At 56.1% G+C, this 18601-nt stretch overlaps 1 protein-coding gene across 1 annotated transcript; it reads right to left on the reverse strand.

Moving 5' to 3' along the window:
* Positions 1–1005: 1005 nt before the first annotated feature.
* On the reverse strand, positions 1006–15338 carry TNNT2 (troponin T type 2 (cardiac)). The gene is made up of 17 exons (XM_012726782.1): positions 15333–15338; positions 14385–14524; positions 12939–12989; positions 11959–11969; positions 11843–11854; positions 7846–7926; positions 7511–7546; positions 6880–6913; positions 5492–5552; positions 5149–5265; positions 4323–4400; positions 3737–3847; positions 2977–2985; positions 2536–2645; positions 1965–2055; positions 1412–1452; positions 1006–1193 (listed from the first exon to the last, which is right to left on the reverse strand). Exons 1-17 carry the CDS (start codon positions 15336–15338, stop codon positions 1148–1150), a joined length of 1035 nt encoding a protein of 344 aa, XP_012582236.1. The 3' UTR covers positions 1006–1147.
* Positions 15339–18601: the final 3263 nt, after the last annotated feature.

The raw sequence follows: 18601 nt of genomic DNA on the forward strand, positions 1-18601 counted from the left end.
TGAATGAACGAGTGAGAAATCTAGACCCCAGCCTAAGCCCTCCTGGCAGCTTGTCCTCTTCATCACTAGCATCTGTCCAGCGCTTGGCCAGCACACAGGAGAGGTGGGGTACACATTGCAAATAGGAGGGGCATGGTGGCCTCTGAGGGCCTGACTCTGCTGAGCACAGCCAGAGCAGGGCCTAGGGGGCTCAATCAGCCAGGCAGAAGGTGGGAAATCTGCTGGGAAACAACATTCACTCAGTGCCCTTTGCGGAGGGACAGTGGCGAGCAGGAGGCCCCAGGCAGAGGGAGCAGCCTGAGCCAGGGCTCAGACGGACACGAGAGGGCTCCATGGGTTTCCACTGCAGCGCTGGTGAGCATGACACTCTCATCCCACCTGGCTTCCCTGTCCTCGGCCTGCTGGACCCATGCCACGGGCTGTCCTCTTCAGCACAGGGACCCTGTGGTCCCCAGGTTACCATTCAAGCCTGGAAGACATACAGACTTGGGGAGGGGGAAACCGAGGCACCCGGGCCAGCCTGCCCCTCTTGGCAGCTCTGACTGACCAGCGCAACTGGCCGTCCTACCACAGGGCTCCCTACCTCCCAGATGCCCGCTCCTTGGTGCCCTGGCCAGGAGGAGAAGGCAGGACCTCCTGAGGAGGCCTTCCCCTTCCCAAGGGTGACTCAGGCAGGCACTTCCGCCCCCTGGACCGCATTACGCCTGGCTGAGCCCTGGTGATTCAGTGCTGACGTGATGGCCTTTTCTGTGGCTGGTGCCCCCTTCCCACCGGCCCTGAGGCATCCTGGTCTCTCCTGCCCAAAGTTGCTGGGAGGGATGTCAGACAGGCAAGAGCTCGTTCAGGTTTGCCAGAAGCCGGGGCCACGTCCTGCGGGGAGACTGCAACCTGACTCCCTGTGAGACTGGGTCTTGCCTCAGTTTCTCCCCGCTCTGAAGGAGAAGTGATAGAATTGCTTTTAGGTGTGTGGTGACTCTTTATTAGTGATGCGTGGGGCAAGCGAGGTGTGGGGCGTGTGGGGGGCGGTGGCCTCCATGAGGAGTGTCCACTAGGAGTGCCCCTCGGGTGCCCAGGAGGCCTGGAGCTGGGGACAAGCAGGACAGGGAAGCGGCCAGGAGCAGATCTCTGGCCAAGGAGGCTGCAGCGTCTACTTCCAGCGTCCGGTGACTTTGGCCTTGCCTCGGGTCTTGGAGCTGCAAGAAGACCAGCAGTGTCGGAGGGTACAGGGCATCAGTCTCCACTAGCAGGAGCTGGGCCGCAGGGCCAGGGCCCAGGGGGAGCGGGGCAGGACCCTTGGCTGCAGTGAGTGGCTCCACCCACTTCCCAGGGGCCTTGGCCAGGGGGAACAGGGGAGAGGAGGGCCAGTGGGGTGGACGGCAGAGAGGAGGGAGGAGGGAGCCCAGATGCTTACACTTTCTGGTTATCATTGATCCGGTTTCGGAGGACATTGATCTGAAAGGGAAATGTGGGAGCTGATTTTAACTGAGGTGCCAGGTAGCCTGTGGGTGAGGGCAAAGGGGCTCGGCAGCAGAGAGGGGAAGAGGAGGGAGAAGAGCAGGAGGGAAGAGTAGAGAGAGGAGAGGAAAAGGAAGAAGGGAAGGAAACAGAGAAAGAAGAGGAAGGGCGAGGAAGAGAGGCGAGAAGGAGAATAAAGGGGGAACAGTATACTAAGAAGGTGAGAAAAATTAGGGGCCCAGAGAGGCCCAAGGGGTCTGGTTTGGTGTGGCCTGGCCAGGAGAGAGGGGCCCCAAGGCTGGGCCCAGGGAACAAATCTTTGCTCAACCCCAGCAAACAATGGCCCTGGAGATGAAGGGAAGGACTGTAGGAAAGGAGGTGGCAGGCAGGGTGGAGGGGTGCTGGGGAGAAGGGACAGGAAAAGGTGCCTGACCAGCAACAGACTGCAAACACCATCAAAGCGGAGAATATGGGGTGCACAGGGCTTGGGGTGCAAGGAGCACACTCACCTCATACTTCTGCTGTTTGAACTTCTCCTGCAGGTCGAACTTCTCCGCCTCCAGGTTATAGACACTCTGCCACAGCTCCTTGGCCTTCTCCCTGTGGAAAAGGCCGCAGTGAGGATGGGGCTGGGGGATCTGGGTGCCACCTGCCTCCATCCGGAGGCCCACCCAGCCCCCAGGGGTGACAGCCTCCTATCCACTCCAGCCTGCGGGGATCAGCCCCCCACCCTAAGGGCTTGGCCAGCACAGGCCCCAAATCCAAAGGGCAGCACCCAGAGCTGAGGAAAGGACAGCAGAGGACTGCAAGACCAAGTTCTGGGGCCAGAGGAGAGGGAGCCCCCTGCGGCACTCAGGGCACCCTGTTGGCTCCCCTGCTCCCTCCTGTGTGCAGGGGCATCTGGCAAGGCTCACACAGGTGAGGTGCCTGCTCAGTCTTCTCTCCCTCTCACAAAGCACCCAACTGGCCCAACCCAGCTCCCTTGGGAAATCAGCCAGGCGGCAGCGCCCCCTGGTGGTCGGCTGTGGCAATGCCCTGCCCTCCATGCGCTCCCTCAGCCCCTCACCAGCCCTGGCCCACCTCAGCTGATCTTCATTCAGGTGGTCGATGGCCAGCGCCTTCCTCCTCTCAGCCAGAATCTTCTTCTTCTTCTCCCGCTCCGTCTGCCTCTTCCCACTTTTCCGCTCAGTCTGGAGGGAATGGCCAGCAGGGGACTTGGTTAGAGGGTACCCCCACTTCCTACCATCCCCCACCCTTCCCCAAAGCCAGTGGGGAGTGGGGCAAGGCTGCAGGAGGATCTGGCTCCCTCCTCTCATCCCTGCTCCCCCACACCATCCACTGCCTGGGTCCCCAGAGACTCACAGGAGGGAGAATTGGCATTTGTCCTTCTGCTGCCTCCCCGCTCTCCCAACTCTCTCCTGACTCCCTCCCTCCAACCTTGCCCAAGGGCCACTTGCCTCCCTCCAGGAAGCTCCCAGGACTATGAGGAGGAGGAGGAGAGTATGAGGTTGTGGTACCCACCTGGGCCTGCTGAACCAGGACACCATGAGATAAAGACCCGGAGAGAAAGCCCAGAACAGGACAGGGGCAGACAGAGCGCAGGGACAGGGCAGGAGACGAAGGCAGACAGACACAGGGGAGAAGGAGAAGGTGATGAGGAGGCTCGCTGGAGCTCCCTGCTCACCAGGACAGGAGCCTAGGGTGGGGGGCTGGAGCAACTGCAGAGGGGGGCTGGCGTGGCCACCTGGGAAGAGGCAGGCTGGCTGGCCTGGTTCTGCTCAGGACTTTGGCAGTCCAGGGCGACCCGACCCCCCACTGCATGGAGAATATCCATCTCGAGTTTCCATCTGCCCCCAAGGATGGACATGTAGTCAGATTGGGACACAAAAGCTAGGGATTGGGTTCCAGGAACAACCCCTCATCCTCAGCACCTGGGTACTCTGCCCGCTAGCATGTTGGATGCAGGTAATAGGAACCCCAGAGCCCGCATGAGAAATGGGGGCTCCCGGGTCGCAGGAGGCTGTGTTTGTGTGTGTGTGTCTGTGTGTCTATCTGTCTATCTCAACTAGGTCTCCAAGCACAGCTCTCAGCAGGCACAGGGCTCTTCAGCTGCATGCAGCCCCCTGGGGCCACAGGGCCACCCCACCACCCCATGGGAGGGACAGATGCCCTGGCCTCTGCCTGCAGCGGCCCCAGGAAGGCTTCCTGATGAAGCCCAGGGCCATACCGCTCACCCAGTCCTGCTGCACCAGGACCCCCTGAAGACCGGCCCCCCACCCACCTTCTGGATGTAGCCTCCAAAATGCATCATGTTGGACAAAGCCTTCTTCTTCCGGGCCTCATCCTCAGCCTTTCTCCTGTTCTCCTCCTCCTCTCGCCGGGCTCTCTCTTCCTGACATGGAGACAGGAGGATGAGAGCAATTTAGGGGGGGGGGGGCAGGAAACTTTATTCTGGATTGAGCCTTTAGGGGAAGCTGAGTTGGGCTCCTCGGCCCTAATTGAGAAGCTCCTTGAGACACCCCAGCCCAGGGCCTGGCACACAGAGTGGGCATGAATGAGGTCCTCCTGCCCACTGTGAGGCCCCATCACCCGCTCAGGCTGAGTACCCCAAGAGCGTGCTGCTTGGGAAGGACTTCAGCAACAGCACCACAGGAAGAAGGTTCTGGAGCCTCCAGTTCCCGGGGAGCCCACACTGGGTCAGGGAGGAGGGGTCAGGGCTTTTGTCTGGCCCATGTGCATCATCACAGCCCAGCTCACGAGGTACTTGCTGCCTCCTGGCTGGGTCCACATCCACAAACAGAGAGGGACCTGGGAGGCTGGGGGCTGGGAGCACGTGGGGCCCGGTGAGCCTGGGCTGGGGCACTCACAGCCAGACGGGTCTGGCGCTCCTTCTCCCGCTCACTTCGGATGCGCTGCTGCTCTGCCCGCTCGGCACGGCGCTTCTCCTATGGGGTAGATGCCAAGGCTGCATTGCTGCCAGAACCATCCCGGGCCCCACCAGCCCTCAGGGTGTAGGCACCAGCCAGGGGAAGGGGGGTGAGGGAACCCAAGGCCCGGAATGCACTTCCTCTGATGGCTTCTGCTCTCCACCACTCCACAGACAGATGCAGAGACAGGTGCTCCAGGGAACCCACCATGGTGCCAGGCCTGTGCCACGGCCCTGCCTGGACATTCATCACTGTGGGATCATCTCCAACGATTCAGAAAATGCCAGGCAGGCTTCTCTTGTCTCCCCACAGTGCTCCCCCCGGCCCCGCCCAGGCAGCTGATGGTTGCCCAGACAGGTGGCCAAGTGCAGCTACCAGCCAGAGGAGCAGGCCTGGGGGAGGGCAAGTTGGTTGGAGAGAAAAAAGAGGAATAGGAATAACCCTGCTCCTGACTAGACTCCTCTCCGCCAGTGTGGGAAGTGATGCCAGCTGGGCAGGGGGGCGGGGCAGAGTGGGGCCCCAGGCATTGGAGTCATCCCTAGCCAGGGCCTGGGCATGGAGGGACAAGGGGCGCCCAGGGCTAGACAAGCAGCTGAGCCCTCAGGAGAAACACAGCAGGGCCAGGGCCCCAGGGCGGGGTCCCGCTGGAGAGCCCACTTGTAGTGTGTTAGGGCTCCAGGGAAGGCTGCCTGGAGGAGGTGGTGGGACACAGAGGGATACCAGAGAGGGGCTTAGCTTATGTTGCCCTGGGAGACAGGAAACCTACGATTCTGTCTTTGAGGGAAAGGAGCTCCTCCTCCTCCTTCTTCCTGTTCTCAAAGTGAGCTTCGATCAGCGTCTGCAGCTCGTTCAGGTCCTTCTCCATGCGCTTCCGGTGGATGTCCTGGGGGTGCACAGCCAGGTCGGAGGTGATGTTCCCCATGAGTTCCAGATAGAAATGGGAGTTCTGGCCCATAAAGGGCAAGAGTGAGCTGAACCCAGAGATTCGAGGCTCAGCCCTGGGGTTACTACCGCCTGCAGCCTCCCCTGCCCACAAGGTCACAGGTCTCTCCCCTGAGCGCCCTGAGCCCACCCCAGACAGGCCTACTCCCCCAGAAACCAGTGCTCACGTCAAAGTCCACTCTCTCTCCATCGGGGATCTTGGGTGGCACCAAGTTGGGCATGAACGACCTATTGTGAAAAAGGAACCACCGGCATGAACACTGCCTTGGGCCTGGGCGGCCGAGGGGCCTGGGCCGGTAGGGCCCCTCCCCTGCAAATACGGCCTCGGTGCACAACTGACCCCAACCATGACCGTGCTCTGCCGGGGAACAGCCAGAGGGCACTCGCTGTGTGTCATTTCCGCTCACAGCCAACCAGGAAGCAAGTATTGTTCATCTCATTTCAGAAAGCTGAGGCTCTGGTAGAGACGTGCTCAAAACCGCAGTTAATGATAATGATGAACAGCTATACACCAGAGACATATTATGGGGGTGGAGTGGGGATTGGGATCAAAAACAGTGGGGGGAGGGAAATGCACTGGACTATGGTGATGGCACACGGTGATTTGGTGATGGGAAACCCAAGGGGATTGCAACTGAGATGGAAAAATTCACAAAAATGTGTAAAAATAAACTATTACAAAATTAAAAAAAAAAAACTACACAGTGAGGGAGGAGAGGCTTGTCTGAATCAGCCCCTGAGGGTGACCCCGCAGAACCTGCCCCAAACCCTTTCCTGCAGTCTGGCGTTCCTGTGGGTCTGGCGCTCCTTCTCCCGCTCACTTCGGATGCGCTGCTGCTCTGCAATTTGGCCCAACACATCCTTGCTATGTGGCACCCCCACCCCATGGGACACTGGTTCCCCACCTGCCCTCAGACCTGTGTGGAGTGGAAATGAGACACTACAGAGGGAAGGTGCTGTCCCAAAGAAGGCGCTGGGATGGTGCCTTCCTGGGCGATTGAGGAGGTCACCCAGCAGCACAGAAACCTGAGCTGTACTGAGGTGCCATCTGCTGGCAGGTGCGGCAATAACAACAGGAAACAGCTCCTCTCACAACACCACCCACAGCCACCTGTTGTTCTATGTGTGTGGGACCAAGTACCTCAGCCCACCCTTTTGCGACTCATTGAAGCACATGCCTAGGCTGGCATGGCTCCACCAAATTGTCTTCCCTCTTCCCCCAGGACCAGCCTCAGAAGCAAAGGCAGGCTTTCTGGACATCTGTGGACAGGACACCACGACTTCCAGGGCCATGACCCATCGCTTTCCTCTAGGTGAACACAGCGCTGGCCGTGCCAGGCCGTGCAGTTAGTAGTGGGATGTAGGATGGATTTCATCTCCTACTCTCTCCATCAGGCCAGACCTTTGTGCCATACACAACCTGTGCAACCATACAGGTCTGTGCCCAACACACTCCCAGGCCACGCCCACTGGGCCCCTTATTCCTGTCCTGTTCTGCCCATTCTCCCTCACTGGCTTCTGCTCCTAGGGCTTCACGCCAGGAGTGGCCACTCACCTGGGCTTGGGTTTGGACTCCTCCACCGGGCCATCTGGGGAGGAGAGAGACACATGGGCACAGGGTCAGGAGGCCCCAGCTCTGCCCCGCACCACCTGGACACCTGTGGACTCCTTTCTCTGTTGGTATAATAGTCTCCTTCACCCTGGAGATCCCTGCCATGGCCTCCTGGAGCCCCAGGTCCCCTCCCAAGTCTTCCCTCCTTGCTTTCTGGTAGCCACGGGGCCGGGAAGCCTATGGCATGATTCCAGAGTCCCTCTAGGAACCGCTCCCTCCAGAGACAAAGCTGGGCCCCTTGGGCCCCTTGTAATGGCTGCAGTGTGGCTATATCCACAGCAGTGACCCACAAAGACCCACAGAGCGATTTTGCCTGAGCCACGGATGTAGGTGTGACCCCTGGCACCCCGACCAGCAGGGGCCAGTTCACTAGTCCTCTCTCCCATTGGCCCCCTGAAGCAGCTTCTCTGGAAGGAGGGCCAAGGTTTGGAGACCACTATCTAAAACCAGCACCACCACCAGACCTCTCCTCCCCTGAGCCTCTCTCCCACACTTCCCTGCAGCGTCCTGTTGGCAGCACCCCCAATTCCTTTATCACCCCAATTCCTTTCTCTTGATGTCCAACAGTCCTCACCGTCAGCATCTTTAGCTTCCTCTTCTTGTGTGTCTCCTACACAGAACAGGATAAGTCAACAAAGATCTTTCTTCTGAGCCTATGTCCCTCTGCCACGGCCTGGCCCCCCAACAGGTCCTCACTAGAGTGCACCCTGCTGGGTTAGGGGGTCAGGGAGCTGTCTGTTGCACACCATATTCATGCCAATGGTAAGGAGCTCACAGCTCTGGTGCAGGCAGGGCTCCTTCAAGCCCAGCACAGATGCACAGATCAAAGGGATTTTCCCAACAAAGTTCTTACCACCAAGGCAACCTTGACACCACGAAAGGCCCCCCACACTCACCCCAGCACCTTACCTTCCACATTGGTCTCCTCAGCATCAGCCTCACCTTCAGCTTCACCTTCAGCCTCTTCTTCTTCTGCTAGTTCTTCCTGCTCTGGGGACATAAACCAGACACAGTGACCAGCCAGGCCCTGCCTGTGCCAACACACATAGAACAGAGGGGAACGGGATATCTGGCTTCAAGATGAACTGGGGGCACAACCAAAGTGAATGGTAGGGACTGCTCAGTTCTTGGTTTAAACCAGAAGTCAGCAAACTGTGTTGCACCCAGAACTAAATCCGGCCCCCAGATCACGTTTGTAAATAAAGTTTTATTGGAACATCGTCACAAATATTCACTAGCATCTGACCTTTGGCTGCTTCATGCTACAACAACAGAGACAAGAAATTCAACACAGACTGTGCGGCCCACAAAACCCCAAATATTAGAGCCTGTCCTTTACAGAAATAGTCTGCTGACCCCTGGGAAACCATCAGAAGGCATGGAGTCGTTCTGTTCCAAGCCTGTCTTCTTGGGAGTTTGGGAACAGAAGGGGTCCTTTCCCAGCATGGAGACCTGTTCTCCTCTGGTGTAATGAGGGCCTAGCACCCTGAGGCAGGAGCCCCAGGTTAGGATGTGGTAGGTGTTGTGAGCAGAGGGTAGCCCCAGCAAAACCCACTGCTGGGGTCGGGGGAGTCACTGGCTCTCTCTGCCTGACTTAGCTCCGCTTTCCCCTACAGCCTCCAGCCCTCTCCCCTACTTTCTGCCCAGTGACCAAAGCATGTGTTCTGCTCAAAGGGAGGTGTCGGGGAAGCTCATATCCTGGACCCGGTCAGTCCAAGCACCCTTTTCTGTATCTAAAAGAAACCAAAAAGCAAGTTGGAGTTGGGTGGGGTGTCCAGAGAGCTGGCACAAGTTTCCATCGTTATCATTTGTTTGACATATATGGCCCCCATAATGGTCAAGTGAGACAGCACAGGGCTCTGCTGGGCAAGGACTTGGTGTACCCTCCAGGCAGAGGGAGGAGGAGGCCTTGGGCTGGAAGGCCCATGGGCTAGGCCCACTCTCTGTGCCCCCATCCTCCCTGTGTTCTTTTCTTGAATCTGCTCTGAGGCCTGGACATGCCTCTTCTTTGATGCCTGCAACAGCCTTGCCTCAAAGCAGACCCTTCTAGAATGGTGAAAATAGAGAATGGGATGGCAAGGGTACATCCGGTTGTAGAGCCCACCTTCAGGACACCCTGTTAACACCCACCCCCACCCCATCTGATGCTTCACATCTTGCAGACATCCCTCCATCAGGGACCATACAACACCCCCAATGACAGGGCACCCACCCTTCATGAGACCTCACTGGGTCAAAACGCCTACAAAATTTAAGCCCTAATCTGCCTCCCTGGCCCTAGTCCTATCCTCAGACACAAAGATAGTCCTGGCCTTTGTCCCCAGCAGGGCCCCACTGAAGGCTGACATCATGTCCTTTCTGCTCTGGCCACTTCCAGATCCTCTAGCTGCTCATCAGATGACTTTGACACCAAGCCCTCGTGCTCTGGCCACCCTGCCTGGCAGCTGTCCAGCTCAGAAGTGTCCAGTACAGAACACAGGTGGGGGCAGAGCCAGCCACTCATCTAGAGCAGAGCAGGCTGGGCCATAAGCTGTCCTGGGCACCCCTAGCCCAGGGCAGGATGGGAGCTGGGAAGGAGCAGTGGCCTGAAGAGACACAGAGAAGAGCTCGGAAGGGCAGGTCTGGGCACTCTGAAGAGGGAAGAGCTGGCTCCTCCCCTCCCCCCACCCCGACCCCCTCTAACAGGAGCTCTGAGGACAGCAAGGCAGAAAGCACCACAGAAGGCAGGCTGTACTACCGTCGTCTTCGTCCTCTCTCCAGTCTTCCTCCTCTGAGCTCAGCAGCGGCAAAGGGAGAAGCGAGACAGGTTAGTCTGGGCGCGAGGGACAGTGACAGAAGTGGCCAGCAGTGCACGGCATGCCACGCGGACCCTCCAGGCCGGCTGTGTGCCCGCGCCCGCTACCACCTCGAAGGACCCCCCTGGGGCCCAGGGGCCTCGTGAATAAAAGGGAAATGCAGTTGGCTGGCCACAGAGGTTTCGGCCTTTCGGGTCCCCCTGTGCTTAGCTCTTTTCTCCCACAGTCTGTGAAGTCACAAGCTCAACCTGCAGGCTCAGAGGGCCCAGGCTAAGCCACATGTGTGTATTTGGCTACGCGGGGTTCAGCTCCCCTACCCCCTGCCTTGTCCCAGGGTCAACTGTCATTGTCCTCCGGCCCCTACTGAAGGATTAAGAGTTTGAGCAGTCCACTGGGGCAACTGACCGTCTCTGCCCTGCCTGTAGGCATGGCCTCCACTCCCCTCTCACGACCAGAGGCCCCAAAGGACAGTGTGGGGAGCCATTCACTCCTATCAAGTGTCCCCCATGCCACCCCAAATCACACTCTCAGGTATCACCCAAAATACATGCTGTGTGTGGGACCACAGCTCGGGAAGCCGCCCAGGAGGAGCAATGTCGGCCTTTGCCTCTGTCCAGGCGGCTGCTCCGCTAAGGGAGACCCAGCATGGCCTCTGAATGGCTGCTCCAGGAAGAGTGTACAGCTCTGGGTTCCTCTCACTCCTGGAGGAGCTGACACTGGCTGGCCCACCCACGGCTCAGGGGCCATGCACGCTCCGCTGTCGTGGTCACTCAGGGCCAGGGGCGCCGCTGCACGGGAGGCAGCTGTCTTCTGCTCAAGCAAGCAAGGCAGATGTGACACTGAGGGGGACAGCGTGAGGCAGGGGTTGTTTCGTCAATGCACAGCCAGCCTCTACGGTGTAGCAAGCCGTCTGGCCCCCATTCCTCAAACCTCAGCCAAAATGCCTATTGCTGTGAGCTGATAAAGCCCCCAAACAAGGGAAGACCCACCCCACTGAAGGTCTTCTGCAAGGGCACACAGCAGAAGTTGGGGCTCGATTTTTGATCCAAAGTTATTTTAAATACCCCTGGAGAGACTAGAGTTCCTGGGAAACGTAAAGGAACCTGTCGCCACTCAGTATCTCCTGTGAACCCCGCTTATAACGCCCCTGAAAAGTCTCACCTGTGTAAGAGGGTCCCTACTGTCCCCAGAAGACACAGGAAGCAGGAGCAGCAGCTCCTGCCCCCTCCCAAGCTCTTGCCCTGGACCTCCACTGTGTCCTCCCCCTAATGTCCACACCCCATGTGCTGGCGGGTACTTCCGAGCATGTGGGGGGCCACGTCCCGCCTGGGGTGCAGGTGCAGAGAGCGTTTTGGGGCTGGTGGGAGCTGCAGGGTGTCTCTCCATGCCGGCGCCAAGTGCTCAGGAGGAGGAAAAGGTCAGGGTGAGCTCGAGAGTTCAGGAGGGTCACGCTAGGCAGACCAGTTGTGGACACGTGGAAGAGCAGGAATCGCAAAGACCTGCAGTCAATATGGGTCGCTCCACCTCCCACCAGGTAAAGATAAAAATATGAAATGTCCCGGCTAATGAACAATTTGTATTCAGAAATTACTTGAAAAAATTACACAATTGATTGTTTTTATGTATACCTGGTTATTCTCAATAGCAGAATTTAAGAGACACATTTGGAAAGATTTAAGCATGAAATGACATGAGAGCTGGGTATTATTCTGGATGTCTGCCGCAGATCTCTGGCAGAGCACAGGTAAACATAAATCGGTATTTGACGATGCTATGGTGGTGGGAGCAGGGGGTGGTCTTCGTTTGCTTCTTTCATATGCATTTAAAAGTTTTCTGGGTAAAAAAATTTTTTTAAATGAAAGCAAATCTAATATTTGGAAAGAGTCATCATGGTGTTTGAACAAAAATGGAAGATAAAGAGACCTTTAAACCTTTTGTCTTAAGAGCTGAGCAACCAAGTTTGGACAGATTCCACTCAGGAGCCCTGAGGGCGACAGGAGCTTTGCTCGACTGGGAGGGAGGGGACCAGCTAGCTGTTTTCCAGGGCCCCCTGCAATGCTCGGTCCCAGGGACAGCTTCTTTCTGACCCTCCTGCCCCAGGACCCACATACCTTCCACAGCTTCTTCTGTTCCGAGGAGACAGTCCCCGCCCGGGAAAGAAGAGAAGAGATGAGTCAGTTCCACACCAGGCTATCCTTCCTCCAAATGAGGAGAGGGGTGTGCTTACCTTCCTGCTCCCTGCAGGGCAGAAGACGCCATCAAGAATGCACAAGCACACACACAGAGAGATACATACACAGACACAGATACACACAGGCGCACACACACACACACACAGACTGGGAAAATCCCTTTCATTTTCTGCGTTACCTAATGGAAGTCACCATCCACTGCCTGCACCCCCAACCCTCCAGCATCCTGGTGCAGGGTACCTCCCTGTCCTCTTAGAACCTCTCCTTTAGCTGCTCTGGTCCCTCTGAGTTCTCCAAGTCACCTCTGAGCTCTCCCATGCTCCCTTCTAGAAAGTCCTTCCCTCTTTCCTCTCTCTCTATCCAAGCCCTATTTGGTAAGACCTGCCTCCTCCATGCAGCCTTCCCTGACTGCTGCATCCTCAGAGGTCCCCACCCCTCCCAGCACCACAGATACCCCCGCTCCCAGCGGGGCTCCAGTTTGCTCGTGGCTCCCTCCCAACACTTCACATCTCACAGACAGAGAAAAGAGTCATTCCGTGAGGGCAGGAGCTGTGCCCACACCTCTGTTATCCCCTGTGACCACTGCCCAGAGACTGCGGTGGGTTGGCCGACAGGGACCCAGCGCCTGGCACCCCACAGAGTGTCTCCAACATGGCAGAGTGGAAAGGGCACCCTCGGGAGGGTGACTTCTGGTGGTGTGAGAATGCGGGGCTCTGGGGGGGTGTCTGTTGGGGTGATCAGCTGTGTCTGCTGGGCAGCCGCTGGACCTTTCTAGACCCTTTACCAGGAGACCTGCTTCTGTGTTCCTCTGCTCCTGGCTTGTCTCCTAGCCAGAGGGTTACCTTGCTGACCTCAGCGGCTGAAAGTTGTTATTCTCAAACACCCCCTGGCCCCAGACAAGGAAATGAAGGGGCTACGTCCCTCATCTAGTGCCCAACAGGAACAGCCTTGCCCCACCCCAAGGTCTTCCTGGGCCGTTGGGCATCACCCCGGGCCGGACGCTCTGGGTACTCACGGTTCACACTCTTCCAGGGCCTCTTCCTGGTCAGACATGGCTTCTGCGCGCCTCAGGAGAGAAAGGTGTCTCTGAGAGGGAGCGGCAGCCACACTCCTCGCCCCAGCAGAGGGCTCAGACCAGAGAGGGCTGAGGTGAAGCTACTCCCTGTCTGAGACCTGCAGTCTGGAGCAGGCTTCTGCCTCCCCAGGGTCATGACACCCTCCCCACAGACAGACCACAACCAGCATCCACTTCACTTCACCCAAAAGAGCAGACCTTGAAATTTCAGTGTTTGGATCACCAGTGACTCTCAAAACCCTGTTTCCCCAGCTCCAGCCTTTGCAGGCCGATGGGCGTTCAGGCTGCTTTGCTGCCAGCACCTCCACCACCTGTCCATTAACTGAGCGTCCCAGGTGAGTGTCACAGGATAAGGCACGCCCAGACCACGGGGCCCCCACGGTGCTTCCTGTGATCCCCCTACCTCAGCTCAGGGGGATTTCCAGAGAGCTTTCCTCAGGGGGAAAGGCCAATTCATGGGACTCCGTCCACATGAGCTTCCAGAAGTGGCAAAGAAAAATGGAGACAGGTGGGTTTGCGGGGGGATGGTGGGGTGTTAATAAAAGGGAGTAACAGTGATCGCTGAGGTCTGGAAGCCCTTGGCTGATCACACATGAACTTACACAAGCTAAAGCTGTGCTGAATTTCACACACACACACACACACACACACACACACACACACACACGCACACTCACACGCACAGTACAAGCTGAAGGGGGTCTGGATACGCTCACGGGCAGGCCGGCAAGTGCCAGGGAAAGGGAGGTGCATGCAGGGATCGCCATTTCTTACAAGTGCAGGCTGATCTGTCACTATATCCCAAAAAAGTCCTCTTTTAAAAATAAAGATTTATTTATGTGTGCATATAGAACTGGGGTACAGGCCAGAGGTGCAAGGGATGAGAGGATTCACCGGAGACAAAGTGGGGAGCAGAATAGGCAGATGGACTGAAAGAGGGTCCTGGGCCCCTGAGCCCCGTGCTGCTCAGCGTGGGCAATGAGCCAGGCCTGGGGTGGCTCTGGGGAAGTGGTAAGTGACCACTGCCTGCCCTGGGAGGATCTGGCCTTCATCAGGGCTCCAGGACACCCTCTTTCTCTTGGGGATGAGAACTGAACTCTTCATGCACTGATGGCACCACAGTCTGGCTCTGCTCCCTGGAGCCCAAGGAGGACCTGCTGGGCCAGGACAGACCCCAAGTCTGGGTTCCGACAGGGACCTTGTGCCCCACCGCTGCTCCTGTCCCAACATCCCCTCAAACCTGTGTCTCCATTCGGGGACCAAGACCTCCATTACCACCAGCCGCACTCGAGGGGACACAGGCTGACTTGGTGAAGAGGCTAATCCCCTGAAAAGCTGGTCTCCAATGTCTGCTCTCCCCCTTCAAGCATCCTGCCCAAAACTTACCTCAGAACAGGCACTGCTGACAGGGCCTCAGGTGTCTGCTTAACTTGGGCAGGACTGGGGAGGGCGGGCCTGGAGAGGGCTTTAAGCAGCCGGCGCCTGGGGCCTGGGTAGCCAAGCCCTGCCCTGGGAGGAACTTGCAGCTGGAGACACAGGAGGGGGGAGGCACGGTGGGGAGGGGTGTTGGCTGCTATCTGGGCAGGTTCCAGGGACAGGGCTGAAGACAAGGACCCCACGCCTTATAAGCCCATGTGCTGGCCCAGTTGCTCAGAGACGCTATTTAAAACCAGAGCAGATATGCAGGGACACGAAGGGAGCCGGCCCGTCACATAAGCCAGCTGTCCCTCTTGACAGTCCTGATAAAGCACAGGCCAGTGCCCTGGCCTGCAGGCAGGAGGGCTGAAGGCCCCTCTGAGAGCCTCCAGGAGCCTTGGGAGTGGGGTCAGGGCCAGAGGGGAGGGTTCGTGCGAGTTCCAAGTGAGGCTCAGGCTGCAGGGTCTGTGGCCTCAGTGTCTCCTCCATGATCCCAGACATGGACACACCTCCTCCGGGGAGGGACCAACATGGACCATGAGCCAGACACAAGGAGGAGCCACCATAGAAGCACAACATTTATGGGGTCAAATGGAGATAGAAGGGGAACAGGGACAAAGATAGGGATGGAGGCCGGAGGCAAGAGCCTGGCATGAGGAGAGTTCAATTTGCTGGTGGAGGGGGCTGGGTTTGCGGAGTGTGGGGAAAGCAAAGCCTGCTTGAGGGGGTAGAGAAGGGCAGGGTCACAGCAGCCAGAGCAGCACCCAGGCAACCTCGGATGGGAACTGGGCAACCTCAGGCAGTTAGTATGTGTGTTGGGGAGGGTGGGCCTGGGAATCCCCCACCCCCCTGTCCAGGACGATGCCCTCTCTCCCTCGTCACCTCGTAATAAAGGATAATCTATATTCCATTACTCACCTGCATAGGAACTGACATTTGAGGTCCCTATTAATAATGGAAAGGGTAAGAAATGGGTAAAAACATATTTCCACCATGAAGGGGTCTCTGCCGTCGATGCTCCAGTAATAACACAATGTAGGAGCAACTGACTGACAATGTCACACTGAGAAGTGAAGGTAGAAAAAAGAGCGCGTGTCTACTGACAACGTCATGCCTGATGTTTTGATCATGAGCTGTCAAAGTTTGGATGAATGAGAAATCAAATGCATGTAAAACTGAATTATCATATTTTGCATAAATGTTTTACCTTGATTTCAGCAAAATATTTATTTTCTAGGTATTCTCAAAATTCGCATTTTATTGGCAGAAAAATCCCCTCACACAATTTGTACTAAATGATAGTTCTCAGAGAGGCATTGCTGGAAATTTTCAGGTGGAGGAGGAGACCACATGGCGTGGCAGACCTCTCCTGACCCGCCTGCTGCTCCCCTCAGCAGTGTACTTCATCGATCTGCCTGTTCTGCTCCCCGCTCTGTACCTGGTGAATCCTTTCACCCTCCGCATCTCTGCCTGTACCCCAGTTCTGTATGAATAAATAAATCTTTAAAAAATAATAATTTAATGTCAGAGTCACTGTCACCTGTCCTGACCCTCTCCATCTCCCGAAGTCTGTCCACATACCATTGAAGTGTCATTGCTTCAAAAACCCCATTGTGTTATCTTATCATTCGCAATTACTGACTTTTCTCCTGAGCCATAAATACTTGGTCTGATAGCAATATTTCTATTTTTAATATTTATTTATTTATGCATACAGAGCCTGGGTATACTTGAGCACTCTCAAAAGCGTAGCTTACACGGCTATGACTTCTGAGAATAAAATGACCCTATACACAAACTCTTTTTGTTTTGTAAGCATAGTCCACATACATGCATGTGATCAAAACAATCTCTGTTGGGGAACTCTATGCACATGAAGTTGGAAATAAAGTTGACAGCTCAGTGACTCCAATGGGAAGATGACTGGGTGCCCCCCAGTGTTGGGCTTCTGCAGCTACCAGCCTAACCCTGTCAAAATAGCTCTGAAAGCCCAGCTTTTAAAAACCCAGGTGCTGCGGTGGCGGGAGAATTATGGGAACAACACCTGAGAAAAGGAATCAGATATTGTACAAAAATGAGCAATGATGTAAGAAAGTAAAAAATAAACCAAAACCCCTGCATTTTGGAAATGCTTTCTACTTGATATATTTATAGTAGCAAATAAGATAATTTGTAGAATGTATGTAATCTCGAAATTGTCATAAAAATAGTCACAGGTGGGCCTCCTAAAGATTAAGTCTCAGTGCTATCACCACTGAGGCCTGAGTTCAGTCCCTGGCCCCGGGGTGACCCACATGGCGCAGCAGACCTCTCCTGTCTCATCCACTGCTCCCCTCAGCAGTGTGTTTCAGTAGATCTGCCTGCTCTGCTCCCCACTCTGTCTCTGCTGAGTCCGCTCACCCCTACCTCTCCCCTGCTCCTCAGTGAGGCCTATATCCCAGTCCTTCTAAAAAAAAAAAAAGTAGTCACAGGCTCCTTAGATATGAGAAACAGACCTGATGATGTGTGGCTTCAAATGCACATTTCTTCTTCCCTCACTTAATCATATCAGAGGAAGAGCTTGAACATACTTGTACATCTCCTTTGAACATCAGCTCTCTCTTAGATTCACTCTGTCTCGTTCCTCTGCATCTATTTTCCCCTGCTTTCCCTTTATTCCTAGACACGGTGGGGACGGCCACCTTGAACCATCCTGACTTGCATCCGCGATGGGGCTGCGATTCCTTCCCGGGGCCAGGGAAGCTTGGGGGATCTGCTTGCCTGCAAGGGAGGGTGTCCCAGGGTGATGGTGTGTCGCTGATGAGGACATGGCCATAGGTGACAGGGTCTCACCCTTAGGCGGCATTCACATCATTGCCTCTGGGTGCAGCCATGGGAGTCAGGGCCCCCTAGGGATAGGGCAGGGTGCACAATCCAGTCTAGAGCAGAGGATGATTAATTCTACCAATGTTATTTATGCATTTTTAGTACAGTAAAATTTGCTGTTTTTTTTTTAGCTTGGACACTTAACTTTTTCACTAGCCTTGCTATTTATTGGCTTCATTTTTAAAATGTATAGTTTATGATTGTGAAGCTGTACATATGTGGTAAAATTAAAATGATGATTAAGGGGACTTTTAAGACTTACTTATGTATGCATACAGAACTGGGGTATAGGTCAGAGATAAGGGAGGTGAAAGGATTCACTAGAGACAGAGTGGGGAGCAGAACAGGGACATGTACTGAAGTACACTGCTGAGGGAAGCAGCGGGCGGGTCAGGAAAGGTCTGCCACGCCATGGTGGTCAGCTCTGAGGCCGGGAATCAAACTTCTGTTTCAGTGGCTGTGCTAGCTTCATGGTACTGTGCTTTAACCTGTTGTGCCACCAGGGAGGGCCCAAGGGGACTTTAAATACCAGATTAAGAGAGTGTAGGGAGAGTTGAAGCAGTTGGTGGGCTGGGACTTGGGGAGCCAAGCCCTGCCCTGGGAGGAACTTGCAGCAGGAGACATGTGAGGGGGGCACACCAGGGGTGGGAGGCACAGTGGGGAGGGGTGTTGGCTACTATTTGGGGACAGGGCTAAGGACAAAGACCCCACGCCTTATAAGCCCATGTGCTGGCCCAGTTGCTCAGAGACGCTATTTAAAACCAGAGCAGATATGCAGGGACACGAAGGGAGCCGGCCCGTCACATAAGCCAGCTGTCCCTCTTGACAGCCCTGATAAAGCACAGGCCAGTGCCCTGGCCTGCAGGCAGGAGGGCTGAAGGCCCCTCTGAGAGCCTCCAGGAGCCTTGAGAGCGGGGTCAGGGCCAGAGGGGAGGGCTCGTGCAAGTTCCAAGTGAGGCTCAGGCTGCAGGGTCTGTGGCCTCAGTGTCTCCTCCATGACCCCAGACATGGACACGGCTCCTCCGGGGAGGTACGACGTGGACTATGAGCCAGACACAAGGAGGAGCCACCAGTGAGAAGCAGGGCTCTCCTCAGACACCTAGTGTATGGGCAAGCTCATCCCTCTGGGTTCTCAAACACAGGTCAGCCCCAGATGTGTGAAAGTGACCACACTACCAGTCCAGGAAGTCAGGACCCAAGGCCTTTGTGAAGTGCTCGGGACACTTTAGGGCTCAGCATAAAGTGTAAAAGGCATGTGGGTGACGGTGCAGACAAGCCCAGTGGCAGCTGAGCTTGCTCCCATCCATCTCCCCAGTCCTTCA

The sequence above is a fragment of the Condylura cristata genome, unplaced genomic scaffold (genome assembly GCF_000260355.1).
Source record: "Condylura cristata isolate star-nosed mole 26May11 unplaced genomic scaffold, ConCri1.0 scaffold00018, whole genome shotgun sequence".
Taxonomy (NCBI): Eukaryota; Metazoa; Chordata; class Mammalia; order Eulipotyphla; family Talpidae; genus Condylura; species Condylura cristata.

Excerpts from the sequence above, each read along its gene's own strand:
- TNNT2 (XM_012726782.1), bottom strand. Across the intron at positions 4,401-5,148 it reads TTTCCCTCAAAGACAGAATC|GAGAAGCGCCGTGCCGAGCG; the intron begins GTAGGTTTCCTG and ends TCTACCCCATAG. Across the intron at positions 1,194-1,411 it reads ATCAATGATAACCAGAAAGT|CTCCAAGACCCGAGGCAAGG; the intron begins GTAAGCATCTGG and ends GTCTTCTTGCAG.